The following is a 22,323-nucleotide window of genomic DNA, read 5'->3' as shown; positions in this document are numbered from 1 at the left end:
GTGAGGACTTAGAGAAATTTCCGACCCTTTCCTGGGGGTCGACCTGGTGTCTGCTAGAGTCTTCGGGGTCCCACCTCCGCAAAAATGACCTGGAAGGCATAAGAAAATTCCTGTCCTCAGTAGAGGAAGCAAGTTTCCTGACCAGAGGTCCAATGTTTCTTCTACTACTGAAGTAGCTGTCCTGTCCATCTCCTGTCTGCCTCATGGGCTTCCCCTGGGAATACTGAATATTTCAGCAAGTTGGAACGGAAATATTCCCTGCCCTCCCAATTATTTTTAATTCCCCTTCCTACTACCCTATGCAGTGCTCGTCAATCATAGCAAGCCACAGGTTATGAATCTGCTAGTTATGTAGTCTCTACCTACATGTCACTAGTTCAAGTCGCATATAAAGCAAAATGTGCTTCCTGCAAAGGAATTTGGGCCTGATTACATCAATGATATAGTTTAAGGGTACTGTGATTAGTTTAGCAATTTTCTTTTGGCAAGAATTAATCTGTATAAAGCATACAGATTCCTATGAAACTCCTACCCAACATTCCAATCTGAAAAGTTCATCTGCTTTCAAGACCAAAAATGCACATTTTCCTTCATCATAAGGGCTTATAGCCAAAATGCATCATCTTTGTGAGGGGGAGGAGGAATGAAGATTTTAGAGATAATCATAACCCAAAGGATTTAGAGGAATATAGCCATTTTTTTCTGTTTTGCATTTTATGCCTCAGGAGTACAATTTATCTAACGGTAACACAACCTGGTTTGAGCTTTACTGCCATAATAAATATTTACTGCTCTTGCACCAGAATTTCTATTATCTCTCAAACAATATACTCAGTTAATGGAGCCCTTTATGCTTTCTACTAGTGGGAATATTTTGTATTGACTCCTGGATACTAAATAGGCTGTAAAGTTTGTTCAGTTGCATTGACCGGGGGAAGGTATAATGGTATAAAGATGTGAAATAAGTAGAAAATTGGCATGAGTCAGTTCTTTCCAAGATGGATAATTGATAGCAGTAGAATTTACTGTTTGTGAATTTTCCAGATGAGACCTTTTAAAAACTGACGTCTTGGTTTCTTTGGCTAAACTTTCCCTCTGTCTGCCTGGCTGTCACCATTCACTTCAGTGGTGGCTTTCATCACAGTTTCAGGATTAACTGTGCCTTTGATCCCTCCCTCCTACCCCTTGTCTTCCTGGAGGGCACCCTCTTATGGCTTTAGGCTTCCTACCCATCACCTCTCTTGGGGTGGAGACCCAGCTGTCTCTCGTTTCAGATTGGGGCTTGCTTGCAGTACCTCTGCATCTCCTTTGTGATTTTTTTTTCCAGCAGGTCTAACTGGGGTCCAGCACATGTGGTTGTTAATGCTTTCTCCTGGGATACAACAGAGTACACTGGTTACCAATCAGCTTTCACAAAACAAACTGCATTTATTCTTAGAGCAAAACCTATAAAAACAATAAGTTCCTATATACATGCAAAAAGCTTACCAGAGATCATCCATCAATCTTATGGTATTCTGGTAGGTCAAAGTCTTTCCGACCCTTCTGCAAGGGCTGGGGCTCTTGGACAGAATGCCTTGTCCATTTGCTGCAGAAAGAAAACTCTGAGTCCATTTATATACCGCCTTTTTATGCCAAAAACCCTTTCTTTGTCTATTGGTCTCTCGAAAATCCAGTTTGAACCAGTCTACACAAACCTTCATAGGGGGTCGTACCTCTCTGAAGGTGTTTACAATGTGAGCAATTCATCTTAATCATCATCCATCGTTTTCATTTCTGTCCTGTGGAGTAGAACAGAATCATACATGCTATCACTGGCCTGCAGTGATACATAAACTTAATACAATGTGTTCCCCCAAAGATACTGCATGTTGTTGCAATATCTGTCACAGGTTTGTTTTAGTAGTGCTGTATAGTTTGTGAAGTACTTTGAGATCCTTCCGGATTTTGATACATGTAATGTGCCACAATACTTTGAGAGAAAGACATAATGTAATATAATTATTGAAGTATTGTGGTACATTGCAAAGTAGGATTTACTAATATTCTATATAAACTAAGGGGAGGATACTGGAAGGGAGTTACACATAAGTTATATCTCAAAGCTGAATGCACAGTTGAGCCCTGAAAGGTGAGGGAGAAATAGGACCCAGCTGTAGCAAAGCACAAGAAATTTCATTTTTAATGTTTTACTTTAAAGAAATGACGTGTCTTTTTGATTTTGGCAAACTCAACATGCCGCCATCCAGACTGGTATTTTCTAACATGGCAACATGGAACAATTTGTCCTGCTCTGAATTGCTCTGCTATCCTGAGATTTGTACAGTACAGTGCCTTCACCTCAGCAAGCAAGGGTTATTAAATTGATTCTTATTTTCAAGCTCTGAAAGTAACCTCTCTCTCCATTTTTAAGTTATTTTACATGTGATGTGACATGAAAGAATGCTAAATAGCTTGATAGGTTTGTTTTGCCCTCTGTGGGTTCTGTGGTTTTAAGATTTTAGTGTCACAAGGAACTGTCATTCAGTTAGTCATTTCATAGATATCAATGCACTTTTATGATTTGTGTGAGACTGGTCTGAAAAATGGAGATCACCCCCATGTTATATTATAAAATAATACTGTATTTGGTCCAGTGTTTCTGCTTCAGTACTTTGAACAATAAAGTCAGGTTCCTAAGATCATGTAATTGAACACTTGTGTGGTGAAGAGAGATCCCTCCCTCCCCCACCTCAGAATTTGCAACATCTATTTTAAATGTTCTGTAGTTTGAAAACTTAGTGTTTTTGCTTGTGTGGAAGGCAAAGTTGGAAAGAGATATGGTAATATTTGTTTTGTAGCTCCAACAACAATTTATTTAGTTTTTTATTTAGGCCATAGAAAAATTGCTTTTGAACAATTATGTTTCTCAACTTGAATAGAAATTTTAAAATCTTCTTTAGTAAAAATAAAATAAAGTTTAAAACCACTAAGAAAAATCCTTTAGCAGCCATTGCCATTGCCACAAATACAGAAATAAACCTGAAATGTTAACATTGATTGTGTTAGTATTTAACTTTGTTTTGGAATAAACTAAAATATATTTAATATGATGTTAAGTTACTGAAATCATCAGGGAGAATTGTGGCACTTGGAACTCTCTGTTGGCCTGAGCCTGATTTTAGTAGGAGCTGATTAAGTATGTTCCCAGTAGTGGGCCCTAATTTATAGGTACAGCTTTACAAAAATTATTAAAATACATTGATTAATTTTGTGAGGGAGTGTGATGTCTTAAAAGTGGCCAGTTAGAGTATTAAGAAAATTATCGACTTGAAGGATTGTGTGCTAAATGATAAAGATAAAGGCATTTAGCATGCATGCCTAAAATCAACTATGTGCTGAATACCTGTTACACTTACTTTTCGATACGTTTGGCTCATGATATTATGATAATACTTTACACTTTAATCTCAAAGTGCTTTAAAGTGTGCTGCTTCTCTGAAAAGTGATTGTAAAACTGGAAGTCTTGCTCTTTCCCATCTATCCCGTGTGTGTGTTAAGAGTAACATATTTTTTTACTGTTTTTATTCCTGTTGGATCTGCAGAGCCAACTGAGCGAGAGATTTCAGAGTAACAGCCGTGTTAGTCTGTATTCGCAAAAAGAAAAGGAGTACTTGTGCATCCGATGAAGTGAGCTGTAGCTCATGAAAGCTTATGCTCAAATAAATTGGTTAGTCTCTAAGGTGCCACAAGTACTCCTTTTTTTTTTTTTTTTTTTTTTTTTTTGAGAGAGAGTGTTTGATTCAATTCCTCGTGCAACAGGAACAAGGTTGTTTACTAAGTTACACCAGTGCTAACCCAGGAAGGAAATGGAATTGTATAGGTCTCACTGAGGGCATAATTTGAGCATTGTGGGGGTTGCATAAGTGTAAATAAGGGCAGATGTAGGCCTGCATAATTTTTATTACTATTGATAATGAATGAGTGAGAAGAAAGAAGCCAACTTGACTCAGTTTGCTGGGCTCTCTGTTATAAAATGACACCTATGCAACTCATCCAGTGCTGTTTTTACAGAGACACATTTCCGAATAGAACCATTTAATTCTCAAACATGTCTCTAAGGTAGGCAAGTGTTACTTTGTCTGAGCTTTAGTTTAAGTTTTTTTTAAAATTAGAGATTATTTGAAATGAGGAAAGTTTATACTTTTTCTCACTGCTGTAAGGTCCTATTTTCAAAATGCTATAATTGTCTCTGGCCTCTCTCTCGTTTATAGCATCCACCTCTAACATTAAATTTAAACAAACAAAATAAAATCTGAACTTTTTTGTGGAAAAAAAGGTAATGTAAATGTAACCCACGCACCTTCTGGGTGTGGTGTTCTGTCCTATCTAGTGGCACAGAGACCACTTAGATAAAATGAGTCTGCTCTACAGCCTTATCTAACAGGCATTGGCTTTTAGCTTATGCTGTAGAGGTTCATGCGCTAAGCTCCGCAGGTCCCCGATTCAATGCTGGCCCCGACAGACTGTTTGTGTTACATAAAGTTAAAAAATTTAAATTTTCCACTACTACTAGATAAGGATGTATCCTTAAGGTAAAAAAATCTGAATCTGACAGTATGTTTTAAATACTACTTTAAAATCCGTTATCTAGATACTATACTTCAGTGCATGTGCTCTGTAAGAATGATGATATCAACAGATACATTGTAAAGTAGATTTTCTGACAACATTTTTGGATTCTGCTTTTGCCATAAACTTTATAGTGAACATTTTTTAAACATTTGATGTAAAACTGATAAACTGCAAAGAGATACTATCTGTATTTTTTTATAACAGGTACCAAGTGCTGGCATTTGCAACAGATGCTGATGAAAGAAAGGAGACAGAGCAGCAAAAACTGAGTTCTGGAAAAAGACTTGTTGTAAGACCTGTTTGTTTTACATAAAATATAATCTACAGTGGATAAATATTAAAAAGAGAGAAGACTAGCTGACAGATTGAAACACTGTATTGTCACTAGGGGCCAGATCTAACTTCCATTTAAGACCATGGAAAGACTCGAGTAAATTTTATTCCTATTTGGTTTGGGTCCTAAATACTCATTAAGCCCTCTATTTTAAGAGAGGAGAAATTAACATAACAGGGTTAATTCCATGTTAATTCCTATCAAGATGGAAAGTACTGAAATATGTGTAAATGAAATTTTGCTTAGATTTTAAATGTAAAGTTTTTTTATGACTAGTTTATTAGATTTCTAAAATGCACCCTGTTAAAGTTGGTGGCTCATGTATATCGTTAAATAGAACACTAGTTAACTAGGAAAAAGACATTTCCCCAAATAGCCAGCTCGCTCATCCCCCCCGACCCTTGCAGTGAAAAACCTGGGAAACTAATGTCTCTTACATCGTGCCTTAAGACTAACATACTCAGGCCATTTTGGACTAGTGGGGAAAAGGAATTCCCGTCTCGGTGGTACTGCACTGACAACTGCTTGATCATTTAAGATACTCCAGAAAGTGCTAGCTTAAGTAGTCCAGCTGACCTCATCTTCCATTATGACACATGGGGAGAGAGGTGGTCTCTGGAAGAGTCAGAACTCAAACATTTTTGTACTATATAAATCAAAGTCAACACCTTGAATTATACATGGAAGCAAGTAGAGAACCAGCTCTTGGATAACAAGTCTCTATGTTCCCTTTGACTAACACTGCTAAGTAGGTGAGGACTGTATTCTGTAATATGTTTGGCATCAAAGAACAGTCTTCAAATGTAACCCCACTTAGAGTGCATTGCAGTACACTTTACCATAAACAATACCAGCTGATAATGTGTACAAGTATCCACACAGATGGAGAAATGCATAACTAGTGTAATTGCCTCTGCCTGTGAAAAGAAAATGAAAGAATATTGTGTGCAGATTGCTGAAGATGTCATCCAAGAATGCAGAAAAAAGTACAAGAAGATCTTTTTTGTCTGAGGCAATAAAAATAGGACAGAAAAAAATGAGAACTTCGCATGTTCACTCACCCCAAATTTCTGATGGATGGGGGTCCAGAACTCTTACCTAAATCATGTTGAGAAAGGAATAATTGCTAACACAGTTCTAGACCTTGTCTACTCTCAGGGGTAGCCTCAATTCAGCAGCTGGTGGCCAGCAATAGGTGTAGCTGCACTGGGCAGGGACATGAGGGATTTGCACTCTTAAATTAAGAACAAACAGTGCTAAGCTTCAACTAGCTCTATCAGTGCAAATCTCTGCATGAGCTTGTGTAGGCTCTGGAATTCAGCTACATTGATTGTTGATATAGAGCTATTCTTGAGGGTAGACAAAAGCCATGAACTACATTGTGAGTGTTCAAAAATTCTTCTGTAACTATCATCAACCTTTGTGTTACTTGACTGAAGAAGGAGGATTGATGCCCCATGTTCCTGATGGCACTTGATAGAGCTTTCAAAAAGATTATGAATTCACCTTTGATCCCACTACCAGAAGTACATTGAAATTTGTGTTGAACGGAGGATGATACAATTTTACCAGTGAGGGACTGTAAATTAAGCTAGACACTAAACTTATAAAAGTAACTGAAGGACCTATGGGGGTAATTTCTGATAATTCTTGGTTGGAGTCTTAATGGAAATCTGAATCTATCAAATTAACAAAGTACTGGAATTTCACAGGGCAAAAAGAAAAAAAAATCAAACACTTTATGGAATCTTTCTGTTACCCATCATATTGCCTAGGTATCAGTTGATCCCAGAACAGAAAGAATTTTCCGAAAAGTGGATGATGTAACATAATCCTGATTTCCCTTTCCATTTTTAGCATTTTAAAATGGAAGGTGCACGTTATTACCTCAGCTCTACCAGTATGTTTGTGAAGGAGGTTATTCCTCATTTTTTTTAATCACAGTGGTAGAAAGTTGTGATTCAAAACCACAAAATACAGGACAGTTGAACTGAGAATTTTATCAGCTCTCCTGTTAAACCAGCTTGGCATCAGTCAAGTGTTTGTTCAGCACATTTGGATTGGTTTGGATATAACTTCGCATAGGAGCTGATAAACAAGGTGGTGAAACGTATCAGTACCTAAGGGCAGACACAAAGGACGTGGTAGACTTTAAGTAGTTAGTAGAATGGGAAACCTTGTGTTTTGTTTCCAGATTTCAAAGCTTTTTTTTGTTTTGGGACAATGTGTGCATTTTTATTTTTTGAACAATAAATATGATTACAGAGGGAATTGCACAGCATATGTTTATGGTTTATTTCATAAAATGTTTGTGGGCTGGTTTATTTCCGCTTCCCCCAGCAGTGTTTTATTTTTTGGAATCAGGAAGATCACAACATTCCTGAAGATAATATGCATCTAAAATGTAGAACATTTTACCTTTTTCCCCCTTACCGCCCCCAAAGTGTCTTTTCACTTACATTGCTGAAAATTGATTTGGTTTGATGTAGACTGAACCTTCTTTTTAAGCCTTTTATTATACATATAGCTGTTAACTGATCTTTGGTTATGTTTTCTCTTTTGAAGATGGATTGGGTTTTAAACATTGGAGAGCAAGCACTGGATATATGCGTTGTTTCCTTAAATCAGACCTCCTCTGTTTTTGTGCTTGGCGAGAGAAATTTCTTTTGCCTTAAGGATAATGGGCAAATTCGATTCATGAAAAAACTTGATTGCAGTCCAAGTTGCTTCCTTCCTTATTGTTCAGGTTTGTAAAAGAAAAATTCAGCTTAGAATCTTTGACATAGTTACACTTAAAACTAAGAATGTTTTCCATTAGGAAGATACAACCGTTTGAATATATTGTGGATTAATATAAAAGCTTATGTAGAATTCAAATTGTACCTGACATTTTGTAACTGCAGTGGATAATTTTTCAGAGAACAGAAAGAATCAAGTTTCCTTAAATTTGTGTTTTATTTGCTACTTTTTCTTGCAAGTCACTTATGGATAAATAAAAAGAGCAAAATCTTGCCTGGATTAGAGTATAAGGCACGTAAGGTCGGGGCAGAAGAGATATAAAGTCCACCAAGATTAAGGTATTCAAGCATGTTGTGTGGTACCTCAGAGCAGCTGAGATCAATTAATTTTTCAGGGCTTCAAATGTAGCAAGAATGCATGAAAGTCAGGGGTCTTGTAAGGATAAATGCTTGTGAGGTGCTCTGATTCTGTGGTTGAATGGTATAAAGCTTGGCTGACAAATTGATAAAGACCAGAATTAAGAATCTATAGTTCCATGTTGGTACCAGAATAGCAAAGAATAAGTTTTAAAATCTTATATTAAATTAGTTAATTTAAACTTTACAAACAATCTCATAATCATCTTTATTTTACTTTTTGTAATTTCTTGTGTAAACATGTGATAGACAGTTGATTGATTAAAATTACTTAACCAATGTGTGTGTTGTGCCATGTCTAAACCAGTGCATTCATAGTGATGATGACAAATCCATGACATTTTACTTTTGGGGCATTCAGGGACTTCTGGTACTAACCCTTATGAGTGATAGTTCTGGAAGTAGCAGAAATGTCTCCGGCACTTCTTTTTATATTTCACACACTGATATAATTATAATCGGTGTCCATGATGATTAATCACATATATTTTTGCTTATTGTCTATGAAATTTTCTTGGGTTTTTTTGACTGCTTAATAATCTATAAATAAAAAGGAAAACAAATCTGTTCACATATATGCAATAGTGGGTTTCCCTCCCCTCCCCCAAAAATGGAAAATAATGTAAACCTGAAAGGAAAACACTTGCTCATGAAAACATCTGTTGTCTTAAAACTGTTTTTATGTTTTTAACAGTGTCTGAAGGAACAATAAACACTCTGGTTGGAAACCATAATAACATGTTGCATGTTTATCAGGATGTGACATTGAAGTGGGCCACTCAGCTTCCCCATATTCCTGTAGCTGTAAAAGTGGGCAATTTACAGTAAGTAACTTTGTAAAAGTTTCATTTTTTTAGATTTGTTTCCAGCAAAAAATAAAAAAAATTTCTATAGATGCTAATAAGCATTTCTATAGTATTTAACAAAAAAAAGGTAGTTTATAAAAGGAAAAAATATAGTTTTGGGTATGTTGTGTGGTATATTCACTGGATCAATTTATGCTATTTCTGATAAATTTGGAATAATTTTGTTCAATTATTAGTATTACTTTACATTGGTGTAAGTGAAGGCAAAACTTCCATTGATTTGGAGCTCTTCTCAGAATGACTAGACACTGGAGGACTCTGAGCAAATTATTGATTAAACTAGAGATTATTAGTAATTCTGACTACTCAACAGGAGCTACAGATTGATTGGGTTTCCTTTGAGGTGGAGGCAGTTGGCCAGGATATCACATCTGCTGCTCCCATTACTGCCCTTACACCATAAGCTTCTCTTCTTCCTTTCCCTTACTATCCATGAGATGCAGCAAGCTCCCAAGAGGAGTATTCAGTCTGTCTTGCTCTTGAGAGTGGAAATCTGGGGTTAAGAATCTGGACAGTAATTTACTCTCATGTGAATTTTATAGGTATTTTATCCATGAGTGAAAGCACTGTACTTGCCCTTCATGAGGAAGAGATTCTCTTTAACCAAATGTAAAAGTAAACTCACAGAACTAAGTATTAAGAATTAAGTATTAAGCATTTTTAAAATTTCAGTGCTCCTTTTTAGAAGGGGTAACAGGTAAGAACAAGTCAGTGAAAGTTACTAGAGTACAAGCTTCTACTTTCACTATCTTGCAGGTAAATATAATTTTATTTAGTAATGGAATTGTGTGTTCACTGCAGAATAAATAGAAAGCATTTATTACCGTAAAAGAAAAGGTATCTATAGAACTTCTTAAAATATTAAATTCCCAGATGCAAATTTTTTTAAGATGGAGTTAAGGTAATAATTATGTATCAATCGTTTTAGGTGCGGAAAAACATATTTCTTTTTAAAAAGTTCAAATGTTTAAAACTCATGAAATAAAAGTAGGGCATATACTTTAAAAACAAACCAGGACCGCTTAAGAAGGTGAAACCAGACTTAATTCTGTACTGAACTTCAAGTCTGGCTATATTTGTCTCCTGAAAAATGGTGCTGTAAAAAATGACATTGTGGGGTTCCATGTTTATCTCATTGACACTGTATCAAATTTGCTTTGTAAACTTGCAAATAAAAAATCTTTCCCCCCTAATTGCCAACCCAGCAAACTCATCCTGGCATCTGAAAGTCATTTGTTTAGTCAATTATTTTCTGTCGTCTTCAAATATGCTCTCACTTTAACTTACTAGTCAGCCTTATCTGTGCTTTAAATCCTTACTCACCCTCCACTCAACTCCAAAAGACCACCATAGTCCTCCTGTACATCTTCTTTATCAAGGGGATGAGCCATAACCTATATGACAGTGTGCCATATTTAATGTATGAACACCTGCATCAGCCAACCACCGCATGTGTGTCATCTACTCAGAGGCTAGTGTGTTAATATTTTAGGTCATGACTCTGTTTAAGGAATAGTAAAAAATTAAGCATCTGTTTGAAGTTTATAAGTAATGTAGTAAAAACTTTGGTGAAGAATATTTTTACAGACTCAAATGTAGAAATGCAGTGACTACTGTATCACTTAAGAATTGTTGGCTGAAGAAATTAATCTAAAGTAGCAATATGCAATTTTATAACTTGTAAGACAACAGAAAGTAGTTTTCAGATCTGAAATTTCTTTCTAATACTATTTATATGGGAAGGATTTTTTTTTTTTTTTTTTTGCTCTCATTTTATGTCTCTGTCACAAGACATTGGGTAGTATTGGCTGTGCTATAGCATCTCCTTTTACCGGCTCTTGCTATTAACGTTGAGAAAAGTTAAAATAGTTCACACAACTGTAATTCTCCCATCTATCCCTTAATAGAATTTACAGAAGGACTGAATATTCTTATGACCAGCATTGTAATTAAACATGATAAAATAAGGCTTGCCGTATTTTGTGCTTCATGGTACCAGTTGATCACTGCAGGTGTCAGGCAGGAATTTCCCCTTTTCTGTACATATTGCAAAATCAGCTAGGTGCATTGCAAGAAGAGTTGTAAGGCAACTATTGGAGACAAGTATCCAATTTACTGGAATGATAGTCTGCTGCAGTAGGCCAAATCATATGTTCTTCCTCCTACCAGCTGCTTTCCTTTTGTGATCCCAGTAGCTTTCCCCAACATCAGCATCATAACGCTTATGGTACAACTATGAAAAAGGCAGGAAGTCTTGTCCTCAGCTCTTCAGTCATCCAACCTTTTTTTGTTTGGAGCCTCCTTTTGGGGTGAATATGTGCTCACCCTTGCACCATGCCCTTGCTGTTGCTACCTCTCCTCTTTTATTTTTGACCATTTTCTTGTTCTCACATGTATCATTCTGCCTGGTTTGATTTTATTTTTTTTTCAATTTTGTTTTCTGTATGTATGTGTTTGGTGCACACTCTCATTCTGCTACTTGTTTCTGGTTTTCTAGCCCTGTTGTCCTCAGTTGGGGGCATCCATCAATGATAACCATAGCCAAGCAGAGTGTGTATGGAATGGAGAAGAAGCTTGATATCTGTCATCATGTGCACTATGTGCACATGATGTGCTTATGGGGTTGTTTGCCTTATGACCATGAGAGCAGGGAGAATGACTGGCTGCTTTCAAGAATTTTCTTGCCACTTTATCTGCAGGTTCAAAAGCCTATTTGTAGAGGAGAGGTACGTTACCCTACCTGCCTGCTCCTGTCCTTTGCTTCCTCCTAAATCCCCAGACTAGTCTGGCACTTGCCCTATGACGTTGGATGATACTAAAAAGCAAGACAAATTGAGTACCTTCATCCAAGGGACTGGTACTGATACTCTCTTCCACTGAACTTAAACTTACATGTATGTTCATTTTCTTACATGTAGAAGGGAAACAAACTATTGAGAGGAAACTGCCATAGCATGTGATAAACTTACTACTTGCTCTAAATTTAAAAAAAAACCTGTTCCTATAAGTAATTAATTAGTAACTAGGAAATTACTTTATTATGAGTCAGTGGCTAAATAAAAAAAAGTTGCTTTCTAGCAAAATTATCTAACTAAACTTTGCAATGTTTTAGACTCCAATAATTTTTATTCCTAGAGCTACATAACAAAATTGTCTAGTAAATCCTGTAATAATTTATTTCTGTATTTTTTACTTAGAACAAGTAAAATGTGTGTGCTTCTTTCTAGACTTTTCAGTAGCCACACAGAACGAGGCCTTATCTCATGCATATGATTATAACGTGGGCCCTGACAAGGCAAACGTTTAAGCACGTACATAACTTTATGGAACTACTTGTGTGTAAAATTATGTACGTGCTTAAGGCACCAATTCAGCAGCCTATCCCTGTTCACCAAAGCATGTGCTTAAATTCTTAGCTGAATTGAGGTACGTGCATCTGCAGGATTGAGCTGTAAGTTTGAAACTGAATTGTAGTCTAGCAATTTGACTAGCACGTTTTTATGGAAAGTTTTAATCAAAATACTGTAGTTCAAAAGTATGAAGTTTAACTGTTAGTTAAAAAATCAAATATGCTGGGTTTTATGGAGTTTAGGCTTCCAATAATTTTTTAAAAAGAAAATTAAAATGTGTGATTAATTTATGAGTGAGAAAATGTAAACCTGGTCCAGATTCAAAGTTGAAGTTATGACTTGTTCTCTACTGCAAAAATATAGTGGACTGTGTGGTTAGGTGAATGCATTGTATGCAGCTGTGTGTCTGCAAACACCACAAAGGCAACAGGAACTGAAGTTAATGAGAAAAATATGAAGAAAGATTATAGTTGAATGAAAGTATAAAAGATGTAAAAATGCAATCAAATAACGGGTAGTAGTGGGTGGAGTTAAAAATAAAAGCACCACTTATTCTGTTTCTACAGCTATCCAGATGCTAGAAAATACTTTGTTCTTCACTCCAGCCCATCTGTTATTCCTTATTATAACTGACATCACCACAACTGCTAAAGCATCACCATATAAAAATGGCAAAACTTAACACTTACTACACAATTTGATGGAAAGAAAACTGCAGGAATCAAAGTCTGTAGTTTGCTGAAAGATTTTCCATTTTTTTGCAGGGTGGTGCTATAACAGAAGTGATGCCAGTTATGACACACAGTATGAACTGAACGGCTGTATTTTTTTAATTTGAGTATGCCATAATAATACGTTGTCTGATCTGAGAAGTTAAACACAAGGATTTTTAGAAGCTCTCTCTACATTTACACCTAATTCCACTTTAAGGAAATGTTTGGTAGGAAAGAAGAAAGTGATTAAATTTATATTTTTCAGCAATTACTACCGTACTGGCTAGAGATGTACAAAATATTGCCATTTTTAAAGGCTTCTTTGAAAAGATTGTTTTTTGTTGTTTATAGTGCTACAAAATATGTGGTGTGATTGTATTTCTTTACCTAAGTAGGGCTCTGAGCCTGCAGAAAATTCCATATGTGCCTAACTTTACACTCTGCAAATTCTCTAATGTCTGAGGACTTTCTGGCGAGGTAGAACTTGAAGAATTGAATGGGCCTACTTGCCGTGTGTAAAGAATAGCATCCATTGTTGCCAACTCTCCTGATTAAATTGCATGCCTCATGATATTTGATGTTTTTTCTTAAAGCCCTAGCTCCTAGAGTCTTGTGACTGTGTGAGATTTTCAGCTTTTATTTAAAAAAGAAAATAAAAAAGCAAGTTCCTAGTTTCATCTTTGCAGGGGAAAGCTTGAAGAAGACAAATAAAAAGAATCCTAAATTTAATATTTTTAACTTTTTAAAATTGCATGATTTTTGAATGTTTGTGGCTGGCAGTGTGACAGAATGGCACATGTCTGTACCAAATTATGAACTCTACTTTGTACTAAGTGTTGAACACTAGGCTAGACTTGCCTAAGGGCAATTTACTGTAATGTATTTCAGACAGTTGTCCTGCCCTGAAAAAAATGCTTGGACATGTTGTTGAAAGACTATCACTGAGAACCATCTGGGGCTATCTATTTTGAACAACTCTTAACTACTGGCTCACCACTCACTCAACTACTCACTGAACAAAGATTTTTCTGTACAGGGTCCGCAAGGTGGTGCAAGCATGATGAAAAAGTGTGTAATGGAGCATCCTACTGATGTCAAAGGGATAGAGGGTCTGTTTATACTCCATGGCGTGATTGCAGCTCAGGTAGAGATACCCAGGATAGCTTTACCCAAGCTAGCATTGCTAAAAATAGTAGTATAGATGGGGTGGCACAGGCTTCAGCAACACAAGTAGATACCCAGGGTTCTGAGCGGGCTTGTACAGCCCACACTGAAGACTACTACGCTGCCACATCTATACTGCTAATTTTAGCCATCCAAGCACTGATAAAGCTAGTGCAAGTATGCCTACCTGAGCTGCAGTCACAGCTTAGACTGCAGTATAGGCATAACTTAAGTGCAGGGCTCTGCCCTTTTGCAGGGGAGCCAACCATTGCCACGTATAAGCAGGACTTGCAGGAGAGAGAGGGCAGGATGGACTCTGCCCAGCCTGAAATGCTAACAAACTTCAGTCACAAGAAGGATGAGATCAGACTAGGGGAGGGTGTGTCTCAAGACTTTTGTTGTTTCAAGGACCTGCAACTCCTGAGTGCTTTAAGAGTATAGTTTCTGTGGTTAAGGAATTCTTTTGGTAAGCCTGTGCTCCTTTCTTTTCTGCCATGTTGTCCCCAAAAGAGTTAAACTAGAAGCCCAGAGACCCCCACAGCCTCGGTGGAGCTCTGGGGTAGTGTTTGTAAGTGGCTGGAGGAGCTTGGAAGGTCTCAGGTAGTGGTTTCATGGTCTAGGGTGGCTCGGTGGCAGTTCCACACAACCCAAAGAAGGGTGTCAAACAAGAGTTAGTGCCTGGGACTGTGCCCTATACACACAGAGCTAGAAACAGGGACTAGACTCTATTCAGATCCAGGCGACCTGGATGCATACAGGACCCACTGAGCGGGTCCACTTTGAACAGACTGGTGACAGTACAGCGTGGTACTGGGTAAGTTGTCATAGGCAATACTATGAGTCTTTTCAGGATTAGGGCCTACGATGTAATTGCAAAGTAAGTGCACTTGTCATTGGTTACACCTTTATTTGTAAAATATATAATTAATTTTCTTTGTATCTTATATCATGTCTCACATAGAACATTACCAAGACAAACTCACAACTGTTTTTTTGACGTGTATTTATTTTATAGTGCTTCTAACACATCTATGGCTCATTAAGAATATCTTTTATGGTAAAATGTACTGACGTAATAGTTCTTTCGTCATGGCGGCTCTTTGTGAATCAGAATGTCCTTTTCCCTGGCCTATTTATAGCTAGTTGTTTACTTTTGCTGGTGATATTGCTTAATATTAAAGAGCTAATCTGTTATCAGCAGTTAAATGAGGTTTTTGTTATAATCAAAAACTCTCAAACATTGTGCAGGTTTTGCCAATCCAATATTTTACATCTCTTGTCAATTCCTTATAGCAAAAATGCCCAGGGTGTAGTGGATGATGGTAGTAACTGAATTATAGAAGGAGGGGGAGACTACAGAGACAATGGATGGATGATATATATATATATATTTTTTTGAGGTAGCTGATTATTAGGGGCTAATGGGACTAGGACCCACCAATGAAGTACTGCATACTGTGACTGATCTGCTATAGGGTGCATTAACACATGCTGCCACTAGGGGACTCCTGGAAGCTGTAATATACCTGACTGCCAACTGGGGACTTCTGGACCTACATCACAGATTGTAGGCAGCCGAGGAAGAGGCACAGATGAAGGAATACTAGTCGCTGTGCGGCTTCCCACAGAGGCAGAGTGTAGGGTTGTTTGCACATGCTCCCTGCTGGGTCTGCTACTACTTTTCCAGCAACATGAGAAAGTGAGGCAGTGGGAGGTTTTCTTTAGGTATGTCACAGTTCTTCTTTATTTTCTCCTCACTGATAACTCCAATGTTATCCTGTATAACACCACACTATAAATTTTATTTTTGTCCTGTTTCTTGCACGGTTGGGCTGGTGGCTCTGCTCTTTGTTAAAGTCCTCCTGCTTTCTTATCAAACTGCATATCTACTTTCACTTCTGCTAATGCAGCGAACCCTCTTAGCTACTGCACTGCAAGTAGTGAGTGATAATCTGAAATATGATGTCATGAGCGTTCTGCTGAATTAATTATATTTTGGAACTTTGACTTTTAAATGTTAACTCTCAACATCTGCATAACTTTTTGCAAGATCTAGACCTTAGCCCTTAACTCATATAGACAAAGAAACAAAAAAGAAATCATAGTTTAAAGCTTCATGTTTTCTATGCCTTTGAATTTCCTGTCTTTTCTCTGCTTTGTCTGGTTGTGTCAAAATCTTAAAACAAACCAAACTTTTTAATCTGAATACACAGTAACCTTTAATACAAGAAACCACACATGGTAATTTTTTCATTCCGTAAGTGTCAATTAAGGGCTAGGTTGTTAGTTAACAAGCTACCCAGAGTAATGTAACTGCCCAGGAGGAGGGTGATTCTGAGTTAGGTAATTGAAATCTCTTTCCCAGTCTCCTTGCTGCTCCTGGGTGAGAACAAATATGTTAGATTTATACCTGGTACAGCATATGTTCTCCACTTTGCCAGTGGAGCTATGCTACCATCTCCCATCTTCTAGAGTGGCTCTGCAGACCCCGTTACTCCCTGTGCACTCGCTGTGGAAGTGATTGTACACTAGAGCACATAAATTGTACACTAGAGCAAAGATGGGCCATAGTCAGGCCTTAGATTTGTCCACTTGAAGGACTAGTCAACTGCACATTGTTAAGTGAACTAGAAGAAAGTTCTTTGTATGTTTCAGCTTATACATGACAAAGGCTTGTCTTTCTGAAACACTTGGAGGCTGGTAGGCCGAGCTCCTTCTGGAAGTAATGTATTTGGGTGAATTAAAATCCAGTGTTTTCAAGAGAGGATCAAGACATGATGTAAAACTAACTACATTGGCATAAGTAACATTGACATAATGCTTTCTTTTTCTAACAAGATGCCTTTTTAATTTGATACGAGTTTTAAAGCAGAGGAAAAATGAGTGGTCTTTTGTGAATTTAGATAAATATTTTGATGGAAAGAAATACATTATTACATTTGGGTTTTTTGAAATTTACTGTTGATCACTATATTTCTAATTAAGAGTGTGGTATATAAAATTATCTTTAATTTGTAATGTAGGCTTAACATCACTTGCCTAATCTGCCAGTGTTGTGTCTATTGTTCCAATGGAAAATATTAACAGTTTATATATACTGTATTGCTAGAATTTCATTACTTATAGATTGTCAGACTATTATACTGATCTTGTTTAAACAAATGAAAAATCCTGTTACTCATTTAATTTGAAACAGCAGACATTTTGTATTTACAAGTTGCTTTATTTGTCTCTTTGGTTCCAGGCAGTAGCATAGAAACATTTCGTTACACGGTATAATATTATGATCACCAGTAGATGGCAGTAGTAATTTGGTCCATGACCCAAACATAACAGGATTTTTTTTTTCAGTTGATAGGAAAAAGGGATGTCAATTCCTGTCACTTTATTTTCTTCTGTCACTTGGAAAGATTTTTTTCTTTTTTCATCTTTCATTGAACGACCTTTGACCTTAATGATTGAACTGCAAATTTTAAAGGCTCCTGGTGCCTGCAGGTGCCCTATCACAAAATAATTCATACCTGATTTGGCACCTCAGTGTGGTATGTTTATAGGCAACTACTTCTAATTCAACATTTTATCATTATTTAAGAAATGCGTATTGCACTTGCCAGAAACAAAAGGTGGAAAAATCATATGGTACCTGAAAATGTTAGTGTCACTTCACTTGTGGTTAATGTACCCCAAGTTCCATGTTGGACTGAAGAGAGTATTATAATAGAACTGCAAGTTGGAGAGTCCTGCTGGCATTCCAAGTAGTGACATTTTGGCCAAATTCTGATCTTGTCCCCTTGAAATCTCTCCCTTCCCCATTCACTGGTCTTACATGTGTAAAAATGAGCCAAATTTTGCCTTCACTTTAATTAGTCATGACCTTTTATTCTTAACTTGACCTCTACCTTTCCCATGCTATGTGACATTATCAACTTCCATCTCTCCTTTTTTTTTTCTTTCATCAGGCACAACCCATGTGTCTCTTTAAGTGGACTTGTTTCTGGCAGTCTTTTGAAATCACTACTCAAAACCTGCCATGTAACCGAAAAAGTGGACTAGTCAAAAAGCACCACTTCAGTGCTACTCAAGTATTGTCTGTGCCTTGTGCTGGCCTCATCACTGATGTGCATTTCATCTTAAATACATAATATAAGTATCTTTAAAATAACTCCAATGTGTGTGAACAAATGGATTTTTTTTAAGACTGTCTCCATGGAACAGGATAGGGAAGCCTTATCTATGAGAGCATTTATTTCCTTCCTTTACTAGAACCTTTCTCAAGGACTTCTCATAAGGAGTGGGATTTTCAAAGGAGCCTAAGGGAGTTAGGTACCCAGATCCTATTAAATTTCACTGGTAGTTGGTGCTTAACTCCCTTAGGTCTTCTTTGAAAATCCCAGCCAAGGGCTCTAACCTCAGAGAGTATCTCAGATGAACAGGTTGTTTTGAGTTGAAGCCTCATTTTTTTTCTCCCATTCCTTCATGTTAGGTAGCCCTTTTCTCTCTCCATTCTTCTGATCTTTATCCTTCATTTTATCAAACACTTTACCCAGCTGCAGTTAAAGTGGTGCAAAGTGGTAGTGAGGAACTTTTCTGGGGACATTCTGGATACATGGTTTATAGTATCTATAATCTATCTATAATTTTCACTTACACTGGTGTAAATCAGGAGTAAGTCCAGTGAAGTCAACAAGGTGACCAAAGTGAGAGGAGGTGATCTGGACGAGCTTGTAAACTGGAGTAATAGAAATGGGATGAAATTTAATTGTGCAAATCATGCATTTAGGGACTAACAAGAATTTTTGCTGAGTTGGGGACATATTAGTTGGAAGTGACAGAGGAGGAGAAAGACCTGGATTTATTGGTTGATCACAGAATGACTGTGAACTGCCAATGTGATGCGGCTGTGAAAAAGGCGAAAGCAGTCATAGGATGCTTCAGGCAAGATATATCCACTAGAGATAGGGAAGTGTTATTGCCATTATACAAGGCACTGGTGAGACCTCACCTGGACTACTGTGTGCAGTTGTCTCCCTTGTTTAAGAAATATAAATTCAAACTGGAACAGGTGCTGAGAAGGACTAGTAGGATCATCAGAGGAATGGAAAACATACCTTATTAGAGGAGACTCAAAACGCTTGGCTTGTTTATCCTAACCAAAAGAAGTGTGAGGGGGAGATATGATTTCTGTCTATAAATATATCAGAGGGATAAATACCAAGCAGGAGAGGAGTTATTTATATTAAGTACCAGTGTGGACACAAGAACAAATGTATATAAATTGGCCATCAATAAGTTGAAATTAGGTGACGGTTTCTAATGATCAGAGGAGTAACTTTCTGGAACAGCCTTCCAAGGGGAGCAGAGGGGGCAAAAAACCTGACTTGTTTCATGACTGAGCTTGATAAGTTTAAGGAGGGTATGGTATGATGAGACTGCCTACAATGACATGTAGCTGGTCTACAACTGCTAGCAGCAAATATCTCCAATGGCTGGCGATGGGACACTAGGGAGGGCTCTGAGTCACTACAGAGAATTCTTTCACAGGTGTCTGGCTGGTGCATCTTGCCCACATGCTCAGGGTCTAACTGCTTTGTCCTGTTTGGGGTCAGGAAGAAATTTCCCCCCCAGGTGAGATTGGCAGAGACCCTGGGTTTTTTTTGCCTTCCTCTGCAGCATGAGGCACGGGTCATGTGGAGGTTTAAACTAGTGTAAATGGTGAATTCTCTGTAACTTGAAGTCTTTAAATCATGATTTGAGGACTTCAGTAACTCAGCCAGAGGTTAGGGGTCTGTCACAGGAGTTGGGTGAGTGAGGTTCTTTGTAGCCTGCAATGTGCAGGAAGTCAGACTAGATGATCATGTTGGTCGCTTCTGGCCGTAAAGTCTATGAGAATCAGACATAAAGTCGTTGAGTATTGCCTAGGAATTAATTTCTGAATTCCGTTCTTTATAAATGATAAATAACAATCAAATAAAAGTAACACCACAAAGCATTTTCTAATTTAGCAGTTTACAACTGCCATCATTCAAATTAACAAAGCTGCTTCTGTAATTCTTGAAAGACTGATGTGAAAATAAGTTATATTGACTATTAAACTCTAAATACTTTAAAAAAAATGTAAAAATTGATTGTGGCAAAAGTGATGGAGTAGTGTTTTAGTTTGTTTTTAAAATAAGAATCAGAGTAGTTGAATCTGTAATTTTATGAAGCCAGCTATTTGAATTACAGATTTGTTATTGTATGACTGGAAATATGAAAGCATTTAAATTTGTAACAAAACAAATTGTTCACAATATATTTTTTAAGAGAAGACCTAAAAAAATATGCCATTATTATTATTCAGAATCCAATAAAAGGTAGATTTTCAAATTATTCCCATATGTGTGTAGGAGTTGCTTTGTTTAGTAATGTTATTTTAAATACCAAAATAATTTGTTTCATATTTTAACTTCTTCACTATTAAAGTGTCTCTTCAGATTCAGTGTTGCTTTGACTGTTGTGTGATGTATAGTAAAACAGTCAATAAAAGAAATTTAACAAGTAATTGAAATCGCAGATTGAGTGTAAAATGTGCCAAATGAAGCAATGGCCTTTGCAGGATATTGTATGGGCGCAGTAGCTATGCGGAAACTGCTATAAAACTATTAAATACATCTTTAAACAATATTTTAAAAGCCTGAGAAAATAAAGCAATCTGATTGGATGACTAACATTCCAACAGAAAAATTAATACATCATAATTCACTTGCTACAACTCATTAGCTACATCCCTCTTGTCATATTAATGTACCCACAAATGCACAGAAAGAATTAACAAGAGAAAAATCGTTAAGAAGGCTTTCATATAATTGTAGATATTTCATTTTAAATAAATATGAAACACCATAGATTTTAGGACCCAGCAGGAGCATAAAGCCGTTTCAAAAAGCTAGCCGAAGCAAAGGAAAAATATTGCTTGTTATGCTGTTTTCTTAAAACAACTCATTCATTTCTGAGCCGTAGCAGCTTTAAAAGACTTAATGACTGAAAGAGCAGTTGGCCGAAATGGGCATAGTTTTATTTTTAAGGTTCAGATACTCAAAAGGTTTTTAAGTGAGCTGCTAAAATTGTGCTCACGATTTTTTGTGTATAAATATCTGGGTATACCAAAATTTGGCTATGTGAGGGCAAATTGCATTTGCAAAGGCAACAGTCTACTTAAGTGTGTAAATGACTGATTTGTGTGTTCAACTTTGGTTTGGCTCATAAATTAGATGTCAATAAAATATATGATTGCCAAACATAAATGTACCTAGGGAGAGCTACAGTTTCAGAGGCTACTTTTGAACATATTATCCCAGGTCCTCAGCTGTTTATATTGACTTAGCTTCATTGATAATAATGAAGTTGATTCAGACCATTTAGTACTGTAGACCTAGTCACACTTAAGTACTAGTCCTTAGTATTTTACACTTGAATAACTCTTTTCCTTACCCACAACCTGCTTCCCCCCCTGAAAAAAACCCCAAAGGTTAAACAAAATGTGTAAGCTTGAACTTTGTAGTGTTTGCAAATGCCCAATCGTTGGAGAAATACCATTATTTTTGAGTTACTATTTTTATAAACCCAGAATTTTTTAATGGAAGGTATATTATGGTAGGCTCTCAAATGGCTGTCAAATACAGTAACTCCCCACTTAACTCTCGCTTAACGTTGTTTCGATCTTACGTCCCTGCTCCATTACAGAACATGCTCATTTAAAGTTGTGCAGTGCTCCCCTATAATGTCATTTGGCCGCCTGCTTTGTCCATGGCTGGCAGCCCCCTTACGCGCCCCCCCCCCAGCACCTCCCGCCTGCTGGCGGACCCTGCAGATCAGCACCTTCCCCCTGTTCCCCCCACCTCCTGCCCATGGCAATCAGCTGTCTTGCGGCATTCAGGAGGCTGGGGGGAGGAGCGAGGACGTGGTGCGCAGCCTCTTCCCTCCCTGCCCTGCCCTGCCTCCTGAATGCTGCAAACCAGCTGATTGCTGGAGGCAGGGGACAGAGGGGGAGGCTGCGCGCCGCGTCCTCACTCCTCCCACAAGCCTCCTGAACGCTGCAAGACAGCTGATTGCCACAGGCAGGAGGCGGGGGGAACGGGGAAGGTGCTG

General features: G+C 37.4%; 1 protein-coding gene across 10 annotated transcripts in view; it reads left to right on the top strand.

The window, feature by feature from the left end:
* BBS9 (Bardet-Biedl syndrome 9) overlaps window positions 1–22,323 on the top strand; it is a 455,972-nt gene that overhangs the window by 45,855 nt on the left and 387,794 nt on the right. For all 10 annotated transcript variants that reach the window (XM_048839046.2, XM_048839045.2, XM_048839047.2 and 7 more), the window contains 3 exons: window positions 4,819–4,903; window positions 7,514–7,694; window positions 8,798–8,927. In XM_048839046.2, coding sequence (XP_048695003.1) covers window positions 4,819–4,903; window positions 7,514–7,694; window positions 8,798–8,927 — 396 coding nt within the window. The remainder of the gene's footprint in view (window positions 1–4,818; window positions 4,904–7,513; window positions 7,695–8,797; window positions 8,928–22,323) is intronic.

The sequence above is a fragment of the Caretta caretta genome, chromosome 2 (genome assembly GCF_965140235.1).
Source record: "Caretta caretta isolate rCarCar2 chromosome 2, rCarCar1.hap1, whole genome shotgun sequence".
In the NCBI taxonomy this organism is placed as follows: Eukaryota; Metazoa; Chordata; order Testudines; family Cheloniidae; genus Caretta; species Caretta caretta.
This window is presented reverse-complemented; position numbering and strand designations above follow the sequence as displayed.